The sequence below is a fragment of the Coenobita brevimanus genome, chromosome 8 (assembly GCF_032717465.1).
Source record: "Coenobita brevimanus isolate Jiangsu-jjx chromosome 8, ASM3271746v2, whole genome shotgun sequence".
Classification (NCBI taxonomy): Eukaryota; Metazoa; Arthropoda; class Malacostraca; order Decapoda; family Coenobitidae; genus Coenobita; species Coenobita brevimanus.
The window spans coordinates 1,623,574-1,636,648 of NC_136961.1; the positions used below are offsets into that span (position 1 = coordinate 1,623,574).

Sequence of the window (13,075 nt, forward strand, 5' to 3'; positions counted from 1 at the left end):
AAAGCAAATGGGCGACAGGGGCTGGCAATGGTCACCCTTCCTCGGGACAGGTTGGTTGACACCAAACTTCCAGCATGAGGGAAAGGTACAAGTCAACACACAAAGGAAGAAGTGTTTACCTAGGCAGGGTGTAAGTTCAAAGCACACTTCTTGAGGACAACAAGAGGGACCCCATCAGGCCCATACGCCATGTCAGTATTGAGGCCAGCTTTATATTTAAAAGACAATGAACTGTGACAGAATATGTTACTGTTGTTGTTGGCTAACCCTAGTCTGTGTGGCCAAGCTGACCTGTCAACCACAAGTAAGCAACTGCTCCTATAGGGCCATCCTACAGATACAGTGCACTGTGTAGGGATCCGATGCCCCCTTGTGAAAAAACGCCACACTAGGGTTGGACCAAGGTCCATTCCATAGTGAGGTACAAGGAAATATGAGGTGGTGTGGCTCGTGGGTGGATGCTGCAGCTGCTCCACCCAGGGTACACACTGCCACCACATGCTGGCTCCTCATTAGCACCAGTGGAGGAAGAAAGAACAAATACATCATTGGATGGAAGAGGTCAATAAGCTGCTGGCATATGCTGAAATAAGTGGCTGAGGAAGAGGTGCTAGGGACAGGAATGAAGGCCTATGGTTCTTCACCCTTCACTTGGCCCAGCTTTCTGGTCTTTTCCAGTGTATTTCTACAGACGCGGTGTGTCTCCGAGGCTGTTATTATCGTGCCCTGGCAACCTACCACTGAAAAGTGCTTCTGATTTCGTGTATTATATGAGGCACGTGATCTGTGTATTATATGCTCGTGTATAATAATATCTGTGTATAACATATTCGTGTATAATATGATACGAAATGGGACACACTTTTGAATGGTAGGTTGCCAGGGTACAATAATGGCAACCTCAGAGTCATGCGCTGCAACTATAGTAGCTCTGGGGCTGAAAAAATCCAATGCTACAGCTCTGCATCCACTTCAGAAGACTGCCTTGGGACTGGCATTATATTCCAGTGTTAATCTATTATTACATCTCAGCAGTCAGGTTATGGAGATGGCTAACCAAAGACTGACCAGTTGATTGGGCCACACTCTCATTCATTCACTATTCAGGCCCCTGGAATCCTGGCTCCACCTGAGAGGTAACAAAGAAAAATAATCTACCCTAAAGCAATTACTCCATTACCCCAATGAATACATCCTCATTCTACCATTCACCCAACCATACCTCCTCATTCGACCATTCACCCAACCACACTTCTTCATTCTACCATTCACCCAAACAACTTCCTCATTCTACCATAGGCTATACCCAACCATACCTCCTCATTCTACCATTCACCCAACCATACTTCCTCATTCTACCATATACCCAACCATACTTCCTTATTCTACCATTTACCTTCACTATAATTCTTTCTGTCCAACTCCAGGCACAGGCTTCAAGGCCCAGCAGTCCTCTCACATACCACACACATGCACATGTCACCACTTCAGCACTAACACCCACCATCCATAATGAGAACATGTTAAGGCTCTCATTCAGACTGGTGTATTGGTATTGTCTTGGCTGTGTTTACATGTTGGTTGGTCTTACTGTACATGAATAATATCTGTTTTAACAAAATTCAAAATGTTAATATGAGATGGAGGGATGGAGTGGAGAGGTATATGAGAGACGGGGGAGTGAGCTGGGAGCAGGGCAGAGAAATGGAGGGGGACAGGGTGACATGGAGGCGATTTGTTTGTGGCCACCCCTTACGGGATTAAGGCGTCTAGCAATAGATAGATAGATAGACAACCCAGCCAGGATTTAAACATTAGGACAGCAGGCCATCCCACTACCAATCTGGCCACCATCACCCCATTTACTTGCCATTATTTAACCATTATTTATAATACAACACATTTCTTTCCGCTTTCACTTCTACATTTCCGCACTTCTTTCCAGAATAACTTCCTCTTTTCAGAGTAGTTCGCATTCATTTTTTTTTCCCAGATCATCATTTACCTCCTCCTTTTTCCTCTTCACTAGCCTCTTTAAGTGTTTCTTGCTCTCAATATATTCAGTTTCAACTGAACCCCTGTCCTGTAACCACTTTATAATACGCTGGGGCTGACTTTACTTGTGCTGTAGGATATTTCAGGCCAACTTTTTTTTTCACAGTACATGATGTGTGATGAGAGTTCCATGACTGTTGGCGTGCATCAGGGGTCAGTCTTGTGCCCCTTGTCATTGGTCATGGTGCTTGAAGCCCTATCACATGACTTCAGAAATGGACTCCCATGGAAAATGTTGTATGCTGATGACTTGGTGTTGACTGCAGAGAATGAAAGGGAGGTGGAGGAACGATCAGGAGGTGGAGAGACAGAATGGGTTGGTGGCAATACAGTCAAAGAAGAGGGAGAGTGGCCATGTGTGGTCTGTCTCAAGGGCGTGGGAAGTAATTCCATCTTGTGCAGTGTTAGTGATAAGTGGGTGCACAAGAGATGTAGTGGTATTAGAGGTAGATTGTGAGATAATGCTGATTTTATGTGTGTGGTGTGTTAGGGAGAGCAGGTGGAGATTGTCAGGCGTGAAAGGATTAAACTTGAGTCTCTTCAGTGTGTGGAAGAGACTTGTTTTTTGGGAGGCATGTTATGTGCTCTGTGGCTAGAGTGAGGAGTGGTTGGAAAAAGTTCAGGGAGCTGTTGCCTCTCCTGACATTGAAAGGGCTCTCCCTCTGCGCTAAGGGATCTTTGTATACGGCATGTGTTATGAATGTAATGCTGTATGGTAATGAGACCTGGGTAGTAAAGGAGGAGGATATTCGTAGCCTCAAACATACAGAAATGACAAGGATTAGATGGATGTGCAGTGCATCCTTGAATGCAGGACTTGTGATGGGGGGCGGGGCAAGGTTTTTTGATGGAAGAGTTGAAAGGAAGGATGGGACTGGTGCTGTGATGAAAAGGGATAGATTGAGATGGTTTGGGCATGTGGAGAGGATGGAGGATGACAACTGGGTGCAGAAGGTGAAAAGTGTGAAAGTAAGGGGTAGGGTTGCGGGAGGCAGAGCAAAAAAAACCTGGGATGAGGTCACAGAGGGTAACCTCAGGGATTAGGGACTGATTGAATAGGGAGGCTGCCAGAGATCGAGCACTGTGGAAAGCCTCCATTAGGTGACCAAAGCTGATGTATACAAGCATGCTGATACATTTATAAATGATACGATAAGATACACTACAGTATGTAAGATGCCTTAATCCGATAAGGGGTGGCCACAAACAAACCGCCTCCATGTCGCCCTGTCCCCCACCATTTCATTGCCCTGCTCCCAGCTCACAACCTCCTCTCTCATATACCTCTCCACTCCATCCCTCCATCTCATCCTTGGCCTCCCCCTCCCTCTTCCCTACTCCACCTCACTCACATACACCCTCCTTGTCAGTCTCTCACTCTCCATCCTCTCCACATGGCCAAACCACCTCAGTGTGTTTCTCCTGACGCATCACATCCACATCTACCGCCTACTTGCTGTTTTTCCAACCACATCCTTGCTACCATTAAACTGTTTCCTGGCTATTTCTTATAATACACAGGGGCAGAGCTGTACACGCTGGGCTGTGGGGTCATGAATCGGAAAGCCGGCTGCTGCAACGGCTTCTTCTTCCGTTTCGGCACTGGGGCTCGGCTCGGGGGGGGAAACCTGGGAAACTGGTTGCCGCCGCCCCTCAATGGCCACTGCTGCTGGTATGGGCTCGGCCGGTAGTGCAAAGGTGGCGGTGCGGTGTTGACCTTCAGGAGAGACTGGACCTTGTTGACATCCACGTCTTCATCCTCGTCCATCTGGTGACAAGAACCATCATTAGCATCACCTTCATTATTATTATTATTATTATTATTATTATTATCAAAAGCTTATCATCACTGTTATTTAAGTCATCATCATCAATGTTAAAACATCATCATCATCATCATCATTATTAACAAGTCATATTCAGCATCATTATCAAAAAGTCTCATTCATCATTATCAAAAAGTCATATTCATCATCATCATCATCATCATCAAAATGTCATATTCATCATCATCATCATCATTATGAAAAAGTCATATTCACTGAAGAGATGAGAATATTGGATGGTCATATCATCATCATTATTACTAAAAAATCATCATCATCATCACCATGACCACAACCAATCTTCAACATACATACATACACATATATATATATATATATATATATATATATATATATATATACATATACATATACACCAGTATATATAAGTGTATATATATACATACGTACGGTACATATATATATATATATAGTAAGACCTTGATATAACGGACTTCAATATACTGGAATTCGCTTTTATCAAACTCAAGGAGGTACCGGACTAAATTCATATACAGTATATCAGAAAAAGTCCGATACAGCCAGAAGCAGTGTGGACTGCCTGACCACTTCAGCTATGTTCACCACAATGAGGTAAATAAAAGACATGTTTATCAGTGTACAGTACAGTATTACTGTATATATCAACTGATTAATGTAGTGAAGGTATAACACAGTACAGTACCACAATGGTAGTCAAAACAGTTTAAAAACCATTCGTGCAATCCAGACTAATGTCTGATATATCGGGAAAAGTCCGGGTTAGCTGGGGGAAGTCTGAATGTCGCTTTTATCGAAATTATTGGAATGGTTTGGGCCCCAATTAGTCTGCTATAGTGAGGTCTTATTGTATATCTATCTATCTATCTATCTATATCTATCTATCTATCTATCTACCTATATCTATCTATCTATATCTATCTATCTATCTATCTACCTATATCTATCTATCTATACATATATATATATATATATATATAATCACCATCACCATTATCATCTGGACCTCCTTTCCCACCCTAGGGAGTAGCAATGTCCAGACAGCCCAAATTTGCCCAGTCCAATGGGCCACACTTCCATTCACTCATCATTCAAGCTCCCGGAATCCTGGCTGTATTGGATACATCAAAAATATTCACCACGTTCTGTAGCTTCACATAAACGTATCCTATTGAACAACAAAAACAACTCTCAACTCAAGGAACACTGTATAACTCACCAGCATCTTGAACAGCTTGTCCTTCTGCTCCTGTGTGAGTCTCTGCTGCTTGGAGGGACCCACACCCCTCGCTGCAGACAATGGCACCGGCCCCTTGTGCTTCAGGGACGGGGCCGGGGGCGGTGAGGGGCTGCGGCTCGGAGATCTGGCCCTGGGGATGTCACCCTCTGCCTGATGGGGGAAGACCAGGGAGAACAAAGGTGTAATAATAATAATAATAATAATAATAATAATAATAACAATAATAAAAATTAGTAGTGGTTGTCATTATAATAGTTGTAGTAGTAGTAGTAGTGGACGAAGTAGTAGCAGCAGCAGCAGCAGCTGTACCAGTAGTGGTATTGTGATTGCAGTAGTAGTAGTAGTAGTCGCATTAGTAGAAGTAGTGATGGTGATGGTGGTAGAAAATGCAGGGAGGATACGATGAGGTGAGTGGAAGGAAACGAGTATAATAGGGAAAAGGAAGAAGAAAGGGAGGGAGAAGAGAAGCTGAATGGCAAAGAATAATAGAACACTGTGTGTGTGTGTGTGTTCTTACCTAATTGTATCTTTACAGGAATGAGTCAAGCTCATACTGTCCCGTGACTTAAACCATATTTATCGTACATCTCCTTAAATTTGTGAATTGTTTTGGCACACACTATTTCATTCGGTAGTGCATTCCATTGATCAATTGCTCTGTTTGGGAAACTGAATTTCCTTACGTCTTTATCACCTCTCTTCTTATGCAGTTTTTTGCAGTGTCCTCTTGCTGATGCTTCTCCATATGTTAAGTAATCATTTATGTCTATTTTCTCCTTTCCTGATATGCACTTATATAGCATTATCATGTCACCTCTTTTCCTTCTCTCCTGTAGTGTTGGTAGATTCAGTTTATTTAGTCTTTCTTCATAACTTAGGTCCCGTAAGCTTGGTATCCATCTTGTAGCGGCCCTTTGAACTTTTTCAATCTTGTCTATATGCTTTTTGAGATGAGGACTCCAGACTACTGATGCATATTCCAGGGTTGGTCTAATGAATGATGTTATTATCCTTCTTAGCATGTCTTCATTTATGTATGTGAATGCTATTCTCATATTTGCAAGCAATGTATACACGTTCCGTACCTTCTCGCTGATGTGGTCAGCCGGAGATAGTCTGTTATTGATAATCACACCTAGGTCTTTCTCTCTTTCTGATGTGTATAGGGTTTTATTTCCTAACTTATAATCCCAATCAGGTCTTTTTCCACTTTTACCAAACTTGATTACATGACACTTGTCCACACTGAATTCCATTTGCCATGTACTACTCCATTCATGAAGTTTGTTTAATTCTTCTTGTAGCTCCCTACAAGAGTCTGTGTTAGTAATTCTCCTTTGTATTTTTGCATCATCTGCAAACATGTTCATATAGCTCTCATTTCCAGTGTTACTGTTTATATCATTTATATACACTAAAAACATGATTGGTGCCAGCACTGAACCCTGTGGAACTCCACTAGTCACTTCTTTCCATGATGAGTAGTTTCCTCTAAGTACTGTCCTCATTTCTCTTTTTATGAGAAAGTTTTGCATCCAACAAAACAGTTTGCCTCGAATTCCTCCTTGATGGTACAGTTTCCATAAAAGTCTTTGGTGTGGTACTGTGTCAAAAGCTTTCTTGAAATCTAAATAGATACTGTCCACCCATCCTTCCCTTTCCTGTATTGTGTTTGTTACTCTGTCATAGTAGCTCAACAGATTAGTAACACATGATTTTCCTTTTCTGAAACCAAACTGTCCTTCTGTTATCATACTGTGTTCTTCTAGATGATTTACCCAAGCTTTTCTTATAAGTTTTTCTAATACCTTGCTTACAACACTGGTCAGTGATACTGGTCGGTAGTTGAGTGGATTTTGTCTATTTCCTTTCTTGAATAAGGGGACAATATTTGCTTTTTTTTTTTTTTTTTCCAAATATCAGGTAGTTTCCCTTGACTCAAGGATTTCTTGAAAATTAAAAATAATGGTTTACTTAACTCATTTGCACATTCTCGTAATACCCAACAAGAAATTTCATCAGGACCACTTGCTTTTCCTCTATCTAATCCACTCAACTCCTCCTGTATTACTTTTTCTGCTATTTGTATATCTGGTAGTATGTGTGGACATGCGTGTTCCACATAGTCCCTCTCAAAATTTTTTTCTTCTGTAAAAACTATCAAATATCCTTCTCTTGTGTACAAGTGATTCCCTCGTCCGTAATGGATTGTATTATATCTTTTACTTTGGTTTTGCTTCTGATATAGCTGTAAAACAGCTTTGGTTGATCACTACTTTTATTTATTATATCCTCCTCAAACTGTTTTTGGGCTTCCCTCCTTATTCTTGTATAGTTGTTTCTTGCCTGTTTGTAATTATTATATGCCCTTTCACTATTGTGTCTTCTGTATCTATTCCACAACAAATCTCTTCTTTCTTTTGATTTTTTACATTCTGTATTGAACCATTTCTGTATTTTCTTATCTGCTTCTTTGTGCTGTGGGATGTACTTCTGAACTCCTATTTCATAAAATTCACAAAATTTTTTATATACAGCATTTAAATCTTGTCCTCTAAGCTCATTTTCCCAATCACCTTCTAAGAAATACTTCTTTAGGTCTTGATAATTTCCCTTTTTATAGTTTAGGCTCTTTTTGTAACTGTCATTGCTGTTTACTATGTCATATGCTATCCTGAAGTTATAATTTAGTACTGCATGATCGCTTTTGCTGAGTGGAGGGTGATATATTAAACTGTCAATATCATTTTCTTGCCTAGTAAATATTAGATCTAGCACTGAAGGTACATCAAGTCCTCTTTTTCTGGTGGTTTCCCTCACATGTTGCGTTAAGAAAAACTCTTGTACGAGATCCAGGAGCTTTTGGTCCCAACAGCTTTCTTGGCTAATTATATCTAGAGTATTCCAATTTATATTTGTATTGAAGTCCCCAGTTAGTATAATTCTTTCCGATTTCTCTTCCATTTTATGTAGCAATGATCTTATACTCTGAATTGTACTCTCTGCCAGGTCCTCATATTCGTCTCTTTTCCATGTGTTTGATCTGGGTGGCATGTACAAATTGGCTACAATTACTTTACCTTCAGATGTGTCAATCTCTACTGCAATCAGTTCTACTTGTGATGGTATATCTAGTTTTATTTCCTTGACTTTTAGATTTTTCTTAGTTAATATTATAATTCCTCCTCCTTTTTTTAAATTTCTGTCTCTTCTCCATATATTGTATTCCTCTAAGTTTAGTATGTCATTGGATATCCTTGGTATTAATTTTGTTTCAGTTAGGCATATTATTTGTGGTTCATTTTCTCAGACATAATCATTCGTCTCTAGTAATTTAGATATCATTCCATCCACATTTGAGTACATCAACTTTATCATCTTGTTTATATACTTGTCATGACATGGTTCTACTACCTTCCTCCTTTTTCTTCCATCCTGTTTGTGTGCCACTTTCGTACCTGCAATCCTATTACTTTGTAAAAAAAATTTCTTCTTCTTCTCTTCTGATCTTCCCTCATTTTTTGTTTTTGCTTCCTCCCTTTTCTCTTTCAGTAATTCAGTGTGTGTGTGTGTGTGTGTGTGTGTGTGTGTGTGTGTGTGTGTGTGTGTGTGTGTGTGTGTGTGTGTGTGTGTGTGTGTGTGTGTGTGTGTGTGTGTGTGTGTGTGTGTGTGTGTGTGTGTGTGTGTGTGTGTGTGTGTGTGTGTGTGTGTGTGTGTGTGTGTGTGTGTGAGAGAGAGAGAGAGAGAGAGAGAGAGAGAGAGAGAGAGAGTTATGAATGCAACTGGGAAGTGAAGTTATGTATATTTCTTTTATAAAACAAAAATAATAAACATTCTTCCTCATCTAAAGTCCTGCAGTATTCCAAAGCATCACACATTTCACATTTCCCCAAGCAAGTGGTATTGTGAGGGGGAGGCCAAGGATGAGATGTGGGGGTGGAGTGGAGAGGTATATAAGAGAGGGAGGGGTGAGCTGGGAGCAGGGCAGTGATATAGCAGGGGACAGGGCGACATGGAGGCGATTTGTTTGTGGCCACTCTTACAGGATTAAGGCTTCTGGCAATAGATAGATAGATAGACAGAAGTGGTACTGTAAACTAAACTCATTCTCCAAGTACATCTCTCCATCTTGCATGCTGAGCTGAAACAATAGAGTAACACTAGAATATGGTGCTAGTCACAAAGAAGTGCTGTGGGAAGGAAGTAGAGCCACAGTACTGTCACTTCCTCAGTTTCTTTTTTTTTATGCAAGGAAGAAGGAACCAAAGGCCAGGAGCCTGCAAACTGTTCCTTCCAAGAAAAAAAAAAAAAAAAATAAAATAAAATAAGAGAGCCAAATTCAAGATGCGTTCATTTCGAGATGCCTGGACACACTGCATCTGAAAGACTGGAGATCATAGGAAGTAGGAAATAAAGACAGATGGAGACAGTTCCAGAGTTGACCTTTTGCATAAATGAAGGACTGGGAGTAACAGTTAACTCTTGCATTAGAGAGTTGGACAGAGGGAGACAGTTCCAGAGTTGACCTGTTGCATAAATGAAGGACTGGCAGTAACAGTTAATTCTTGCATTAGAGAGTTGGACAGAGGGAGACAGTTCCAGAGTTGACCTGTTGCATAAATGAAGGACTGGGAGTAACGGTTAACTCTTGCATTAGAGAGTTGGACAGAAAAGGGATGAGGTATGTGCTGCAAGAGGAGGTCAATTTAGGTGAAGCTAAGTTAAACCATCCCAGACAAAACTATCGCAAATTCAGTTTTATCAGACACAACATGGTCACTCCATCTCCTGGATTACAAAGTTGTCTATCTATCTATCTAACTATAGCCTAACGCCCTAATCATACACAGGGTGGCCACAGACAAATTGCCTCCAAGTCACTCTGTCACCCACCATTTGACTGCTCTCCCCCAACTCACTCCCCCCTCCCTCATATACCTATCCACTCCATCCCTCCACCTCATCCTTGGTCTCCCCCTCCCTCCACTTCACCTACATACACCCTCTTAGTCAGTCTTTCACTCTCCATTCTCTTCACACGTCCAAACAAAGTTGTGGATGCATGAAATTTGATGGACCTTTGGTATGAGGCAAGAATGAGTCTCCTTGGTTACTAGTCAAATCAATCCACCAGTTTAATTAAAGCTGAGAGTGGTCAGGGATCTATGTCAGACCAAATACACTATTGTGGCATTGTAGTTATAAATCATCATCATCATCCGGACATCCTTTCCCACACTAGAGAAGGGTGAGGAGTAGCAATGTCCAGCAGCCCAAATTTGTCCAGTCCAATGGGTCACGCTTCCATTCACTCATCGTTCAAGCCCTCAAAATCCTGGCTCTATCTGATATGCCAGAAACATTCACCACGTTGTGAACCTTCACCTAAATGTATCCGATAGAGTCAGTCCAGACGCTGCCATGTTAAAAAGGGGTGCCAAAATTGTAGTTACTATTGCACTATAACCCTGGCAACCATTTACTACACTGGGTGGTAACCATTTAACCAAGTAATGAGGTGATGTGGAACCTACTATGGTGCCCATGTTAACTGGTTGAAGATGCAAATGCGATGTCCACCCAGGAACCAAACCTCCACACTCTCCCTTTGCTAACTTCCACACTCTTATCCTCAAACACCAGAGTATCCTTCCTTTGTATACATTTTTCCTGTGTGCTTCAGACTATCTATCTATCTAATGCCAGACGCATTAATCCCGTAAGGGGTGGCCACAAACAAATCGCCTCCATGTCGCCCTGTCCCCCGCCATTTCACTGTCCTGCTCCCAGCTCACACACCCCTCTCTCATATACCTCTCCACTCCATCCCTCTATCTCATCCTTGGCCTCCCTCTCCCTATCTCCCCCTCCACCTCACTCACATACACTCTCCTCATCAGTCTCTCACTCTCCATCCTCTCAGACTGCTATTACATAAAAGTAGTACATGTAACACTACTGGTGAGGGTACAGTACCTTGACAGTGTCTCTGAATCGGGTAATCTCTCGCGCCAGTAATGGCTTCTGTTCTTCCTCCACGTCATCCAATTCTTCAAGGGGCTGAAAGTAAACATCGAATTAGTTTATATACACAATGGGAGAAAGGTAAGCATCATCATCATCATCATCATCATCATCATTATCACCATCATCATCATCATCATCACCATCATCACCACCACCACCACCACCACCACCACCACCACCATCATCATCATCATCATCATCATCATCATCATCATCATCATCATCATCATCATCATCATCTAGTCCACCTTTTCCATCCTTGGGCAGATAATAATAATAATAATAATAATTGTAATAATAGTACAGAACTCTCTCACCAATTCCAGTCTCTCTCCACTCACTGTAATATCACGCTGGGAGTCACCTCCTCTCTCAATAACCATCACTTCACTCTTTTTTTACATTTACTCTCAAGGCACGACGCTGACTGACATCAGCAAAACTCTGCACTAGCCTACAAAGTTCTTGTCCGGTATTTGCAAGTAGTACTGCATCATCAGTATACAACAAATTTGAGATATTCCATCCATCACCATTACACCAACGCCATCCCTCTCTCCATTGCTCGTGTTTTTACTTCTCTCATCACCCCATCCATATATATATTGAACAACCATGGGGACATCACACAACCTTGTCGCACGCCCACACTGATTGTGAACCATTCACTTAGATGCCCATTAACCCTGACACATGCTTCACTACCATCATAAAAACTTCTGACAGCACCCAGCAGCTTACCATCTACACCGTACATGCACAAAACCTTCCACAATCCCTCTCTGTCCACTTTGTCATATGCTTTTCCAGTAGAAAAAAAGAGTAATAAAAAGTGACAGGAAGAATGGGAGAAGTAGGAAGAAGGGAGGACAGACACTTAAAAGTATGATAAAGATGATGGAAGAAGTAGGCAGCACTACATCAAGTGAATGGATGATAGTTGCCATAGCTACCACTTTGCTCTGGTGGTAATCAGATGACAGTGAGAAATGTTAACTGGACTGAAGAGACATTTTTACCCCAAGAGTTTGGGAGAGTGTGTAAGAAATGGAATCTAAAGGTGAATGTAGGGAAGAATAAAGTTACGGTCTTCAAGAGAGGTGAAGTCAGTGAATGTACAGTGCCGCTGGATGGTAAGGAAATGGAAAATGTGAGTACGTTTAAGTACTTGGGTAGTGTGATGAGTAAGGATGGAAGTTTGGAGGATGAAGTGCTTGAAAGGGTACAACAAGGAAGAAAGGTTGCTGGTTCCTTGAATGCAGTGATAAGAAACAGGGAAGTGAATATGGAAGTGAAAAAGTTACTACACGACAGTATTGTGATACCAACTCTAACATATGGAAGTGAAGCTTGGACCTTGTTGGATGGACACAAGTCAAGAGTGAGAGCAGTGGAAATGAGTTATTTGAGAGGAGCATGTGGAGTCAAATGGAGAGACAGGCTGACAAATGAGGAAGAGAAGGAGCGTTGTGGTGTGGATGTGGATGTGACAGGAAGTGTTAGGAGGAACACACTGAGGTGATTTGGTCAAGTGTAGAGGATGAAGAACAAGAGACTGATGAGAAGTGTGTATGTGAGTCAGGTGCAGGGGGAGAAAGGGAGGGGAAGGCCAAGGATGTGATGGAGGGATGGAGTGGTGAGGTATATGAGGGAGGGGGGTGTGAATTGGGAGCAGGGCAGTGAAATGGCAGGGGACAGGGTGACGTGAAGGCAATTTGTTTGTGGCCACCCTGTATAAGGGATTAAGGCGTCTGGTGATAGACAGATAGATAATGCTTGTGTCATCCAGGGAAGGCCGGTAGTTCCTGATACAATAAAACTTCCTAAATCCAGACATCTCATTTCCAAAATATTTATAATGTGACTGGAGGACGTTTACACCACCTGTCCTCACATCACCAATGCATAGTTGAAGACAAGGTTTATT

At 41.8% G+C, this 13,075-nt stretch overlaps 1 protein-coding gene across 1 annotated transcript in view; it reads right to left on the reverse strand.

The window, feature by feature from the left end:
* Positions 1 to 3,434: 3,434 nt before the first annotated feature.
* LOC145406155 (uncharacterized) overlaps positions 3,435 to 13,075 on the reverse strand; it is a 33,224-nt gene continuing 23,583 nt past the window's right edge. The window contains exons 9-11 of the mRNA XM_080277355.1: positions 11,098 to 11,181; positions 5,101 to 5,271; positions 3,435 to 3,823 (exon numbers count right to left, since the gene is read on the reverse strand). Coding sequence (XP_080133481.1) covers positions 3,557 to 3,823; positions 5,101 to 5,271; positions 11,098 to 11,181 — 522 coding nt within the window. The 3' untranslated portion in view covers positions 3,435 to 3,556. The remainder of the gene's footprint in view (positions 3,824 to 5,100; positions 5,272 to 11,097; positions 11,182 to 13,075) is intronic.